Consider the following 14,558-nt stretch of genomic DNA (forward strand, 5'->3'; position numbering starts at 1 on the left):
CTGAAAAAACTTTTTTGGCCATTCGCCAAATTAAATTCCCGCCAAAATTTCTTCCTTTGAGGTACATTATCGGCCACATTTCAGATCTGAAAATGTCACGTATGCTAGACCCTTATATTTTGGAGATTAACATTGTATCTTTTTTATTTTTCTTATTATTGCTTATTGCTATTTTTACTTTGCTTTTTTCACATTTCCACGAAACGTTTTAGATGCTTTTCTAAAATCGTTTTATATCATGTCTAATCTTCGAAGGTAAGTAATATTACAGTAAAACCTTCAATTAACGGACACTCTAAAAGGCTCACACCTATGATTAGCGGACAATTATATTTTCCCCGACTATTTACTAGTCAAATCCTCATAGAAAGTTTCGCCTAACGGGGGCCGTCCACATAGTACGTAGGTACGCACTAACATGTCGAAAATTGAGTACCCCCTGTACGCAAATGGCTATACGTTCTGATACGTACGTACTTTTTCATTCAACCCCCCCCCCCTCGGTTGAATAAAATTTCGAATTCAGATCGTTTGGTTCGGAGCTTTATTTCATACATGAAACTTAATGTTTAATAAGAAACTTTTTCTTTTCCTTGATGCGTATACTCTCGGGTACCTAATAGCCAGGGGGGGGGGTTGGAAAAAATCTCAAAATTTAATAAGCGGGGGGGTTGGAATAAAAATGTCCTGGGTGGAAAATGTTTGAAAAGGAGGCTAATACAGCAGAATTAAGACAAAAAAGGGAACTTTCAAAAACATTTTCCCAAAAATTAATAAGCGGGGGGGGGGGTTGGAATAAGAATGTCCTGGGTGGAAAATTTTCGAACAAAAAAAGGCTATGAAAATTTTTTCTTTGCGTACGTACATTTTCATTTGACCCCTCCCATCCCCTTTACAAAAGCATACGCTTTTGAGAAGACCTCCCCCCCTTAGTGCATACGTACTATATGGACGGCCCCAATGGCGGACACTCAATTAGCGGACAAAGTTTTTTACACAAAATGGCTAAAACCTTCGGTCGCGTCTACCAAATAATTTGGTGAGCACTAGAAAAACGTGTAAAATGAATACAGAGATGTAGAGTGGAATTTCTATAACTCGAACTCGAATCTCTTCTTAATTCAAACAATCGAATAATCTCTTCAGTAAACAATATCTTGTAAACCTACTCCGTAATACGAAATTTCCTTAACTCGAACAAATTTGTTCCCCCCGTGCGGGTTCGAGTTATAGAGACTTCACTGAACTAAAGAAAGGCTGATTGACTAACCACTAAAAGTTAAACAATGTCGATTTTAAATTTCAGATTCATTTCAAATCTTGTTGAAATCCTAACGAAGAAAAAAATTCAATTAACTTACAACAGCACATTTTATGACACAAATACAAAAATTATTTCGATAAACGTTTAAAAAGATTCCTAATGCACAAATTAACTTAACACAACGATGATTAAGTAAGGTAAACGGTAGACCTCTTGAGCACGGTATATCACATTCATATATATATAAGTAGCAAAAAGACTTCTTATTCATCAAATAGCCTCGAAATCTACCATCTACGTTGGGCCAAAAAAGGGTATTAAAAGAATTAGTCTACTCAGACTTGCCAGTCTTTTGGTACGATTGGAACAGCCCATGAGCATTGAGTTTCGATACCCAAGTTGTATTTATTGCCATCTCCATTCTTATATAAACTTGTTGGAACTTTAAACCACCCGTGTTCTCCCCATGGTTCGCCCCATGAGTTACGCCCGATCCAATATTCAACGCCATTATCATCAACGCCCCACCCATGGACAGAGATAGCGTGATTGATAGCACTTTCCTAAAAATGAGAGAGAAAAACATAAGTTTGGTGAAGGAATCGGAAGAAGGATTCTATTACTAGTGATATTTTTTTTTCACACTTTAGGCCGCTAATATAACGGTCTTTATTTTTCAAAAAAATACCATTGATTTCAAAATAGAAGTCTATTGTATGCAAATGCCGCATGCCCACATCAACAGTATGAATTTATTGGTGATATGATATTCTAACTTTTTGCTGGCGTGATATATTACAGGGACCAATCAAAGTGAGAACTACGTGCACAAGGAACGGTTTTTCGACCCAAGGAAGTGACACTGTGACCCCACTGACTTCTTTTTGAACCCCTAAAAACCTTTTAGAGGTCTAACATCACTATTTCTATTAAAGCTCAGGGCATGTCCATGCTCAGGGTAGAGACTTTTAGTCATTTTTAACGTTAGTTCAAAACGTTAAGAATTTTTTTTCGATTTTGTCTATGTTCTAGGTCAATATGAAGAGTTCTGATTTTTTAATTAAGTAGAAAAACACAATGAGTGTTTACCTCGTGATACTCCATGAAGACACCACCGGTGTATTGATCGAATGTTTCTGTTGCCATGACACCACAAGAGATTGGGCCACGCTCTGATAATTCTGCCATCATTTGTTCACGACCTTGGATGGATCCTAAAAGAGAAAGGTTTAGTATAAAAATGATGGCTATTATCGATGACCAGCTAATAAGTTCAAATAATAAAAAAAAAGCTTGAAATGAGACCAAGTCAGAAAACACAGATATTTGCTTTGCTGTCAGGGGTATGGACTTTAGCCTTTTGCGAAATTCAATATAGTCAAGGCTTTAACCTGAGATACACCAAAAGAAATTCATTAAGCGAGACATTCAGAAAAACAAAGAACCTCAATTTTTCACAAAAAATGGAAATTGGCAAGGTCTTCAGTAAACAATAATATCTTGTAAACCTACACCGTAAATCGAAATTTCCTTAACTCGAACAAATTTGTGCAGGTTCGAGTTTTGGAGACTTCACTGAACAAAAGAAAGGGTGATTCACTAATGGAAATTGGCAAGGTCCTGGTATTGATTTAACTAAAGAGCCTTTAACCATAAAAAGCCTCCTTCTGATTTCGAAAAAAATAGCACAGTATCTTTAACTCTAAAAATGTCTAAAAAATCATGAGCTCACCATATTCAGAGACGTGGAATTTAGTGTAATTCTTGATGACATGGCATTCTCCGAAAGTTGTGCAAGTTCCACATTGGTTGAATGGTTTACAGTCTTGGTCCTTAGCTTGGTAGTTGTTGCATGTTTCATCAGGGATTCCCTCGTCATGCGCGTATTTGTAAACGGGTAAGAAACCACCACCATGGCAGGTGCCAGCATTTCCTGCGGGTTAAGAAAAACAAATTAATAAGTTTCAAAATATGGTATAATTAGAAATAGCAGTTCGAAAAACAAGAATAAATCTCTGTCATCTAATTAATTTTCATTCTTCAATCTTATGTCAAAATTATGGGGTATATAACTTCTCGCCAAATTAGAAAAATTGCTGCTTCACCAAAATAAGTTCCTCGACAAGCAAGTTACTTAACATTATTTTAAATCACTTATTTTAAGGCAAAAAGGAACCAATTTACCCTGCCATTTGCGAAAAGTAAAAAAAAATTACTGCCTCGTCAAAAATAAGCTCATCGCAAAATTCAATCTTTTAAGGATTTTAGTCTGTTTTAGTTCATATTTTAAAGATACTGCAGTATTATTTCAAAAAAAATAACTCTTACCACAGTCGATGACATTCTGAACGGACAAGAAAGCTGAAGGGAATGCTCCTTTTCTTAATATGTTCAAACGATCGGCCAACACTGATGTAGTTGCATGAGCCCAACAAGAACCACAATATTGTGGGATGTGCTGATTACGTGTGGTACTGGCATAGTTAGTTCCATTGACATCTCTCCAGTCCAAACCCTTTGGGAGAGCTGAAACGTCGACGTATTCGTGTGGACGTTTGGTTAACCTATGGACAGAGAAACATGAAGATCGTGAGAACCCATTAAAGTCAATAGGGCGAGAGCAATTTAATTTGTTGTTCTACGGACAGATCGTTAGAAAAATATGGGTCGGTCGGTCGGCAAAATAAGAATAAATTTTTCATTTATCAAGGTTGGTAAGGTACCAAAAAAATTTTCCAAAAAGTATCTGGATCAAAAATTCACTTTGTTTTTTATCTTCGATGAAGATCATAATAAAATTTTAGTGTATGGAATGCTTTTTATGATTTTTCAATTTCTTGGATTTAATTTTCAGCTTTATTCAAGTTTAATTCTTACAAATAACTAGTGTGTAAAATATATTATAGTGGAAATTAGATATTATTATTTTTTTAATTTTAGCAAAAATAGGGTCGGTCGGGCCCGTAGAACAACAAATTAAATTTGTCTCGCCTAGGGCATTGCTATTGTGCCATCCATGGAAATTTTTAATGATTGTTAGCATATCGGAATAAGATTTCAGCTCTACAATATTCGCAAAAAAAGTCTAACTTACACTAATTCAGGAACATCTTGATCAAATTCAGGTCTGTAACAAGGTTCCCTTTCATGGAAGTAGCGATGTTGTCTTGCATTGGCAACCGCAACCAACAGCAACACCAAAGCTCCTGCAGTGTTCATTGTTGTTATATTTATTTATCTTTCGTTATGCTATTGTACTGTATGTCTGTGAAAATAAAAGAGAAAAATGGATCATGATTTCGATTGTATAAGTTTGAAAGGATAATAAAAGTAATTAAATTACATAACGTAATGATAAATAATTTCATGTGATTTTATGAGAGAGGTATTCGTTTACACAACTTTGTTGTCACGAGTTCAAGCTCAAAATCTTTTCTTGTTTTCTCATTTTCTCAAACTGCCTATAATGACCTTTTATGACTGTGACCTCATTAAGAGAAAGAATTCAAAACGGAAGCAAAAAGTTCAATTTATTTCTTTTAAAAAATTTGGAAAAAATTACCTACGTACAAAAACACTTCAACTTCATTTTAACATTAGCAAAAAAAATTAAACTATAAAAAATAGACCCAATGAAACAAAGTAAAATGAGCCCTTTAAAGACACTTATGAATCTAAATACAACATAATACAGTAAAATACATTAATTTAGATCTTCCAGCTATCTGGGATGATTGGAACAGCCCAAGCACAATTACTTTCAATTCCCAAATTGTAATGGTTTCCTTCTCCATTTTTGTACAAGCTGGTCACGATTTTGAACCATCCTTTCTCTCCCCATGGTGTACCCCATGAATTACGCCCAACCCAATATTCAACGCCATTTTCATCAACACCCCACCCATGAAGAGAAATGATATGGTTTCCCATGTTGAAGAGGTGGTATTCAGAATAAGTGCCTTTGAGGTAGTCTTCGAAGTCAGCGGTTGCCATAATTTCACATGCAACAGGTCCACGTGTTGCAATTTCAGCCATGATCTTTTCACGTCCAGAAACAGATCCTATGAAAAAAATTCATGGTACTGCAAGTTAAAATGCGTCTGTCAAATAACCTCCATTCAGGAAATTATGTGGAAAAGCAAGACAATGGGTTTCTACAGAAATAATCTTGTTAGGAAATACAACCAATTGTAAAACCAAAGTAAGACCCATTAATATCTATAAAGAATTGTGAGAGAAATGCATCCAAAATCTATTATGAAATACAATAACTACCGTATTCAGACACAAAGAATTTGGTATAGTTCTTGATGACATGGCATTCTCCGAAAGTTGTGCAAGTTCCGCATTGGTTGAAAGGTTTACAGTCTTGGTCGATGGCTTGGTAGTTGTTGCACGTTTCATCAGGAATTCCTTTGTTGTGTGCATACTCATAAACTCCAATCATGCCACCGCCATGGCAAGTTCCAGCATTTCCTAAAAGTCAAACACTGAGGCCCTTGATAAGAAATCCCGTGATTGAAATCATAGCTGGGTTTTCTTAAGAAGATTGTGAACTTCCTAATGTTCTCTACAGCCACAACCCCCATTGATTCGACATTCTCTAGTGAAGGATATTCAATCAAGAAATTTTACTCATTGCATTTTATCAAATTGAAAAAGAAACACCTAAAACTAAAAGCCAGTAGTGGAAATGAAAGCAAAGTTCGGACATACCGCAGTCATTGACATTTTGGACTGACAACATAGCTGACGGAAACTTTCCTTTCCTCATGATGTTGATTCGATCTGCCATGGCACTGGTTGTGCCATGAGCCCAGCATGAACCGCAATATTGTGGGATGTGTTGGTTTCTGCTGGTACTAGCATAGTTTACTCCATTGTAACTTCTCCAGTCCAATGCTTTTGGTAGGTCAGCAATACTAACATATTCATGTGGACGTGGAGAGAGTCTAAAAAGAATTGCCAAACAGAAATGAATAATCACTTTTTGTAAATAAAAATAAATCTGTAAAAATGAAAAATGTTTTTAAGACTAACAATAGAAAGAAAAGATATTTAAAATCAACTTACACTTTCTCTGCTTTTCCAAGATCGAATTTTCTATCATAACATGGCTCATCAGGCTTGAAATATACCGGAGTGCTGAGTGCCAAATAAAGGCAACACTGCAGTGCCACTAGTTTCAGAAGCATCTTTTCTTGTTGAATTTCTATCAAATTTGTTGCTAGATTTAACAGCAGTATACAATTATATAGAGGTTATAGATGATATTATATTTAACAGCCATCCAAATCTCATGACTATCATCAAGTGTATAAAAAGTGTCATGTTATCATTAAAAACAAACAGAAAGATATCTTGATGATGATGATAAACATATGATATTGGATAAAATTGCAAGAAAATATCATTTCAAATAAGGACTTTTTAATATAAAGCATGAAAAATAGATATAAAGAAAAGCGAATTTTTGTGGAAGAGAAAAACAACCTCCAAAAATCCCTTCTTTTCTCATCACCCTTCTTTGGAGATTCGAAAGATAGCAAAGATAGGAAAGACTGAATCCACTGGCTCAATCAGTAACCTAACCTTCGGATCTAAGATTAGTTTGTCATCTACCAAGAGTCTGTCTTCCCATTGTAAATAAAGTAAAGATTAGAAAGTTTCCCCAGGTATGAAAGGTACATAGCCCTCCTGTTTCTTGCACTATAATTCAAATTCCTAGGTCACCAACCTTTAGCCCTTTCAAAGTTAGGCCATTACTTTCTTATTAAAACTGGTTTATTTTGAGATGTCAAAATGTGACGTTTTTCAAAAAATAACCCCCACCTTCTCGATGACCATACAATTCTTGCAAAAATAAACTTTGTCTTTTCACATTATTTTGCTTTTTGCTACCGTAACTTGGTCTAATGTTGACACCCCTCCTCTAATTCCGACACCCTTTTTATCAGCTGAAATTTATAATTATAGAAAGGTTGAAACTGTTTTTCTTTGCTTAGTGGTCAGAGAGGAATAATCCTTTTCCAATCAGTGATTCGACCTTTCATATTCCTTTCTCTAAAGAAGGGTGTCGGAATTAGACGAGGGATGTCGATATTAGACCAACTTACGGTAATATCCAGTCATGGATATTTTGGAAAATGAAGCAATCAACATCAATTTTATATTCTTAATATAATAATATACTGCACTGATGAGAAGTCATGTTAGAAGGGAGCCAAGCCTGGGGTTCTGTGACATCTTTTTTACGACCTAACCATTTTTAGTCTATTCCAAAGAACAGTATATTGCAAGATATTTTTGAGAGGGAGGACGCGGATTAGGCCCAGGAAAACTTTTTATCAGTGTAGACCTAAAGCTCTAAACCAGCATCTAATAACATGAAAACCAGAATATGATTCTTCAATGGGAATCAAAACTATAAAGTGCACTTACAAACATCAATTTGTCAGATCTAACAAAATTAATAACCGCACTGTCATCATTGACAATAAAACAAACGATTTTCTGTCAAGAGCCTTGTAAACATTCCAACAACTTCCTTCGAGCTGATCTACCACAGCTCAGTCTACCATTTTTAGCGCGGTCCGAGGATTGAGCCGAGAATGCTCCGCGAACTCCAGCGCGGGTGAGAACTCCAATCTGTCAATCATTTTCTCAAGCGAAGAGTACGCGAAGCGATTCTAGCATTACGATAGTGCCGCGGTCATCAATGGATAGTATTCAATCATCATTATCCCTTTATTTTCATTCCTAGAACTTTTGCAAAAAAAAAGAAAAATAGAAAAGTTGTATTTTTTACTGCTCTATTCACATACTGAATTTGAAAGGTCTTCTATGTAGCGTTTTTTTGCAAACTTCAAAAAACTGATTTTTGTCCCGCCTTTGCGGGACTTTGGCTTAAGTGCTTGAGTGCAGCATAGGGTACAAAGTCCAAACATGCGTTTCCAGTAATTTTTGTGTGAAGAGTTAGGTCTACACTGTTTATGACCAAAATAGTGATGCCATAGGCAAAACTGCAAGGGAAAATAAGGAGTAGAGAAATAGCTTATTTTCAAAAGTCAAAATAAACGAAAATTATTGATACCATCTGATAGAGCATGAAATTTCTGAGCAAAAAATTGTATTATACAACAACTCTGACTAAAACACACAAAGAAATACAGCAGCTTCAAGACTAACTAACTGTCCAGCTCTACCTGTGTTGTGATTTGAGTGTTGACGTACGTACCATCTTGTCTTGATCGTACTGAAGTCGGTATCTTTTTGAACTTCAAGCGGCTGTTATTTCTTTTTGTCGGGACGTGCCGCTGGAGTTTGAAAAGTGGAGCCTGTCAGATTTCAATGTTTGATAAATTTTGGACCCTGTGGGAAGGAAAATCTAAAAATTTCCCATTTTCACCCTGAAAAAAAGTGGCAAAAACGACGAAATGTAGACAAAAGAACGACCCTGCCTATGCCCCGGACAGTCCGGGGCAAATGTCTGGGGTCTGAAAAAAATAACTTTTTCCCCGGACCTATGTCCGGGGCTCCAATTTTTGCGCCATAAATTTACCCCGGACGTATATACATAGAGACACAAATACAGTGAAATTCAAAAAAAGTGAGAGATTTTTTTTATAAACTAGGCAAGGTTAATAAATTAATTAAAAATAAAAAAACTAACTTTGCTTACCTTTCTCTGTCTGATCAGGATCCATTTTTCAGCTTTCGGTTAGATTTTAGAATTTGATTGCTGAACAAACCACGCTTGAGATTTAAGGTTCAAATACAGGCCTCACACACGAAACGCCAAAATCAGGACATTACAAGATCTTTTGGAAGACGGCGTTTGTCCACGGAAGAATATTTCAATGAATTAGAAAAAAGCCCGCACGGTCAGCGATTCTATAAAAAGCGACCGCTCAGGCCGTCTGGGGCGTCCGGGGTAGTCTCTCAAAAACAAATAATACGGACCCCGGGCACGCATGAAAAAAACCCCGGACTGTCCGGGGCATAGGCAGGGTCGTACAAACCAGACCCCCGCGCTCGATAGGATCGATCATCGGAACGGATCGATATGTGATCGATGGATTACTTAACGATCCGGATAGGAGATCGTTAGAGGATCGATACTCAAGATTTTTTAAGCTTATGATTAGTTATCGATTATTTACCGATCTATCATCGATCTTTTATCGATCTCGATTTACGATCGATAACAAATCGATTAACGATCGATGACGAATCGATTAACGATCGATGACGAATCGATATACTCGATTGAAATACTAAGCTCGATAATGGATCAACGAAGGATCGATACTCAAGACTTTTTTAATGGCTTAATCTTCCATCGATCTCCTATCCGGATCGTTAAGTAATCCATCGATCACATATCGATCCGTCATCGAGCCGTTCCGATGATCGATCCTATCGAGCGCGGGGGTCTGGTACAAAAGATTTACTAATTTGGACCCTGAAAATTGTCCAAAAAACAAAAACGATACTTTCTGGTACAAATGTTTAAAATTAGTAAATTTGGGACCCTGTCAGATATCTTCAGAGATCATAAAGAAGGGACCCTGACCAGCCAGCGGCACATCTTTCATCTCCGGGCGCCCCGTTCCCAGTAGTTTCGCCTGAGCTGAGTGCCTCCCCACCCTCTCGGCCTCTGAAATCTAGGTAAATAAAAGTACACAAGAAAGAAATACCGTAATCATCTAAATAAATGGTATGAACAAGTTTTATTGACGATTGCTCTGTGCTGTGACTAGTGACCTGGTGCGTTCTTTTTTCTTCAAGCAAAAAAGCTTTACTTTCGTTTATGAATATCATGTGATTAGAACATGACATCCCGATGGGATACTCCACCCCGGGTGTCTATATAGAATTTTCAAAGCGGGAGATTAAAAAAGTCAAGACGGTGGAGATCGACCTAAATGAACCTAAATGATGATCCTGCAAATTTTAGTTCAGTAAAATGTTGACTTATATGAAAAATTTATTTTCTATCAAATAACATTATTAGTTTATTTATTTTAAAATTCTACAAATTAAAAACTGAAAAAACAATTCAAAAACTAATCTTAATAATTCTTAATTCTTATAACTTCTAATTCTTATATAAATTAATTTGTAATCCAGGTCCTGGTTTTAATCTTTTAAAACAAATCGAGAAGATTTCACTTTCGATTTCTAAATCACATGTCAAAACAACCAGAGGCGGAGCGATAGACAAGGTATTCAAGGTAATCTTCTTTTCTTTGTCTTTTTTCTTTTTTGAACTTTAGCCATTTTATGATTAGGATAACAAGATCAAGTTCCAAATTTTCTATAATATTTTCCCTTCTCCTTCTGCTAGCTGCGTTGTTGTCTTCGGCAAAAAATAAAAAACAAAATATAATATTTATTTATATGCCTCTACCAGTCGGGTGTTTAAGATAAAAACTGCAATTATTGCTCTTTTCGGAAATTATTGCCGAAAACGGCAATTTTTTTAACGATGAAATGCTGAATCAGCAAAATGTGTTGTCCTTTTAAGGGCAAAGATGTCAGAGGTGTTTGAAAATAGTAAAATTGCATCGAGAAAAAGGTTTTTCGGATTTTTAAAAGTGATTTTTTTATTTTTTCGTTGCTCAATAACATGAAAAGTTCTAAAATAATAAGTTAAAAGATCCTGCATCGATGCCGATCACAGCCAGAAAGAGATAACAAAACCCCCGTTGTGAATTTGTTTACATATGACTCGATTTTGCTATCTGCATTTCCAACAAAAACCAGTTGAAAACAAAACTAAACGAGGCACAGTGGGCCTACTTATCGTGAGGGTGTCAAATACCACGTGTTCAATAATAAAATCAATTTTTATTTGCAAAAACGGCAATAATTGCCGAAAACGGCAATTTTCATTTATTTACTTTTTTTATTTTTCTGCTGATTCAGCATTTCGTCGTTAAAAAAATTGCCGTTTTCAGCAATAATTTCCGAAACAGAGCAATAATTGCAGTTTTTATCTTAAACACCTGACTGTACTGTACGGTAAAACGAGTTTTTAAATGTACATTTCCAGGATATACTATTTACGGAAAAAATATCTATCTATCTATCTATCTATCTTCAGTTAGGAACATTTGGCGAGTTCCTGTACGCGGCCGTAGTCAAAAAAATCATAACATCACTCATTAAAAAATGGCATTCGTGTCTTTTCGCACTTTTTTAAGCCTAGACGATGTAGCAAACATAGTAAGTATAAGCACACTGTGCTTTTAATTGGCTGAAATTTATTTTTGCGTCGGAAAAACTTTTTCAAACTTTCAGCAATGATTGACCAAACTGTTACAATGAAAATTATCCAGCGCACTTTTTATCTTCTTACCTTGTTCCTTTTCAATGAGGCACTCAAAGTTTACTGAAGGTAAGCACATAAGATATTCTTATAATTAATGATATTCATTGAAACACGCTTCGTTGTGCGCTGCGCTGGAGTGCATGACGTAACTAACTCGCCTTCTGTTGGAAGATCATATTGGGCGTTTTGGCGTTACCACCCTCGAAGCAGCGGGCGCCTTTGTTTTTCCGCAACTCTTTCCACCATTTTAGATGGCATTAACAATAGATCCAAAAGAGCGCCATAATCCTGGAAGATAATTTGTTCTGGTCTCCGGCTTTGGGAAGTAGCAATGTTTTTGGTTGTTTTCGATGGAAAATGGTAAGAAACTTAAGTTTACTAGTGTCATTTATTTTTTGCTGGCTTATAGAATGGCAGGATCCTGGATAGCTTCCCTAACTGATCTTCATTGACATTGCAAGAGCTTCTATCTCTCAGCCTAGACTAATGTTAATTTTTCTTTCAGAAAAAAGACAATAATTTGTTTACCTTTATTCCTGCAGCTTCCCAACATCCAAGCTCTCAAACATCACAAGCCGAATGAAATTACTTTCGATTTCCCATAGAAATTATGCAATGAAAAATCCGGGGATCGAAGAATGAAGACTTTTTATTTCCGAACAAGATATCTTTGCTTATAACGAAATATTACTTTTCAATATATTTGCTAAATATAATGTTTGATTACAAAAATGTTTTACACTGTATTTAAAGTTTGAAAAAGTCGATTCTACTATTCTACTTAGCTCTTTGTTTTCATGTCTAACCCCCGTCTCAAAAGAAGTCCCAGAAACCCGAGATTTTTGCAGTTCAAAACAAAGGCGTTTTTATTTTTCCGCCCACTTACGAATTTTTCTTTATAAGAGGCATTTAAAATATCAAATTTAAAAATAATAGTATATTAACCTTAAATTTTCTACCGTATAGTATTTCTTCTAAAACAAAAAAACAAAATACAGTAGAAAAATAAAGAATTTACGAGTGTTATCAAGCCACCCAAAATGAACTTTCATTCGTCGCGCGTCATCGAATTGTTGTATACGTCACGATCTATTGTCAACCATTGTCCAATCCCGTAAGCGATTGAAGTGCCGTCAGTAACTATCTGAGAAGAGAACAATAACATTATGACATCACACAAATAAATTACGATGTGAAAGTCTGCGAGGACAACATGCGGTCTTAACATTTTTCCCTCGCAAGTTTGGGGGGAAAACGAAAGTACTCTATATTTTACGTATGGGGAAGTGTAAGAAAGATTTACAAAATAGAAAAGTTTCGTTTTGGGGTAAAGAATCAGTAATTGTGAATTTAAGCAAGTTTCTATTTTGCAATTTTTCTACAGAGCCAAATAAAGATTTTTTCTATTGTTCTTGCTCGATTGCCTCTAACGATAAGTTCCGTAGTTATGAGGTTATCGAGACAAATTGTGAGGAATTTGCGCGGAAACGAAATTTAACATTAGTCTAGGCTGTCTCTTGATCTCAGATAATTTCTTCAGCGCGTGTGACCTATACTTTTCTTTCTCTTAACCAGGAGTCTTTTCTTTCTTCGTTAATTTTTGGCCTTCCCATCATTTTGCGCAAGTTTTGAACTTCATAGATCGACTCAGCACATTTTTTTCTCCCTTCTAGCAAAATTTGGTAGAGTAGAGTCTTTTCTTTCTTCGTTAATTTTTGGCCTTCCCATCATTTTGCGCAAGTTTTGAACTTCATAGATCGACTCAGCACATTTTTTAATCTCCCTTCTAGCAAAATTTGGTAGAGTTTATGTTTCGTGTACCTAGACTAGGACGGTTTAAGGTCTATCAATCTAAAGGCTGATCTACATCATGAGAATTTTGTGAAAAGTAATAATATAGATCAGGCCATATTTTAGCTGGGAGACCCGACTTCTCTGTCTGTGTGTGTGGTTTCAAAAAAATATCAAAGTATAGACACAGTATAGAAGTCGGGAATTATACAAGATGCAAGAATCAATCGCAGAATTTGATTGGCTAATATTTTATTGTTATGATTTGATAAACAAAAGTATGACGTCAAACAGTTCTATTGTTTCAAGAAGTGGCGCGAGCTTTTGAATTGTTTTGAAAAGATAACAGTTTTTTCTTTTGTGATTTGAAGTGATTTGAATAGACCCGTTTCATGTGATGTCACATGTTTACATTGGCTCGTTACGACCCGCAAAACGGCCCGACTTTCAGAGGCAAAAAAGACAACAACATTAGCTGGAGGCACGCAGTTTATGTCAATTTTCTCAGGATCTAGAAGGAATTTTGAATATAAATTTTAGTATGTTATCTAATAACAATATAGGATTCTTTTACTAAAATTTCATGAAATTCTGATGAAGAGATTTTGAATAATAAAATCAAAACTGCCTTTTTCCAGTGAGCGCTTCGTGTTTTCTGCCTCTGAAAAACCGTAACAAGTTACACACTCGTTATTTGTTAATGCCTTTGGGCGATAAGCGGCTAGATGGCGGGCGTTTTCTAAATCTCCAATCTGTGTCAAATTTGTTGTCAAAGAGATTTAACATTAAGTGAAAATACAGGCCAGATTGTCAACAGTCCCATGTTTCGACCAATCGTCCCAAGTTAGAGTTGGCGTTACTGTACCCAGATATTTCAGTTAAAAACTTTTGGCTAGTTCTTGTACCCGGCTGCAATAAAAAAATTCAAATTAACCTTTCGTCCTCACTTTTAGAATTGTAACCAGAGGTTTTTCTAAGTAGTTTTGTATGATTCTCATGCTACACACAAAAAAGCAAAAAGGAGCAAATGGAAAAAAAGAATAGGCTAAGAGACAGGCATGTAAAAGATTTGTTCTCAAAATAAGGCAGTGGTTTTATTCATCTTTTCATTTGGATATCATAAGCAGAAAAAAATATTGCCAATTGGTCAAATGGCCTTTTCAGTTA

General features: G+C 35.8%; 2 protein-coding genes across 2 annotated transcripts; both read right to left on the reverse strand.

Moving 5' to 3' along the window:
• Positions 1-521: 521 nt before the first annotated feature.
• On the reverse strand, positions 522-4,531 carry LOC136810430 (cathepsin Z-like). The gene is made up of 5 exons (XM_067066994.1): positions 4,359-4,531; positions 3,593-3,828; positions 2,997-3,197; positions 2,354-2,478; positions 522-1,827 (listed from the first exon to the last, which is right to left on the reverse strand). Exons 1-5 carry the CDS (start codon positions 4,481-4,483, stop codon positions 1,600-1,602), a joined length of 915 nt encoding a protein of 304 aa, XP_066923095.1. The 5' UTR covers positions 4,484-4,531; the 3' UTR covers positions 522-1,599.
• A 246-nt stretch (positions 4,532-4,777) lies between these two features.
• Positions 4,778-6,574, reverse strand: LOC136810431 (cathepsin Z-like). Its single transcript, XM_067066995.1, has 4 exons — positions 6,338-6,574; positions 5,981-6,216; positions 5,540-5,740; positions 4,778-5,325 (listed from the first exon to the last, which is right to left on the reverse strand). Exons 1-4 carry the CDS (start codon positions 6,457-6,459, stop codon positions 4,973-4,975), a joined length of 912 nt encoding a protein of 303 aa, XP_066923096.1. The 5' UTR covers positions 6,460-6,574; the 3' UTR covers positions 4,778-4,972.
• Positions 6,575-14,558: the final 7,984 nt, after the last annotated feature.

The sequence above is a fragment of the Clytia hemisphaerica genome, unplaced genomic scaffold (assembly GCF_902728285.1).
Source record: "Clytia hemisphaerica strain Z4C2 unplaced genomic scaffold, Clytia hemisphaerica genome assembly, whole genome shotgun sequence".
Lineage (NCBI taxonomy): Eukaryota > Metazoa > Cnidaria > Hydrozoa > Leptothecata > Clytiidae > Clytia > Clytia hemisphaerica.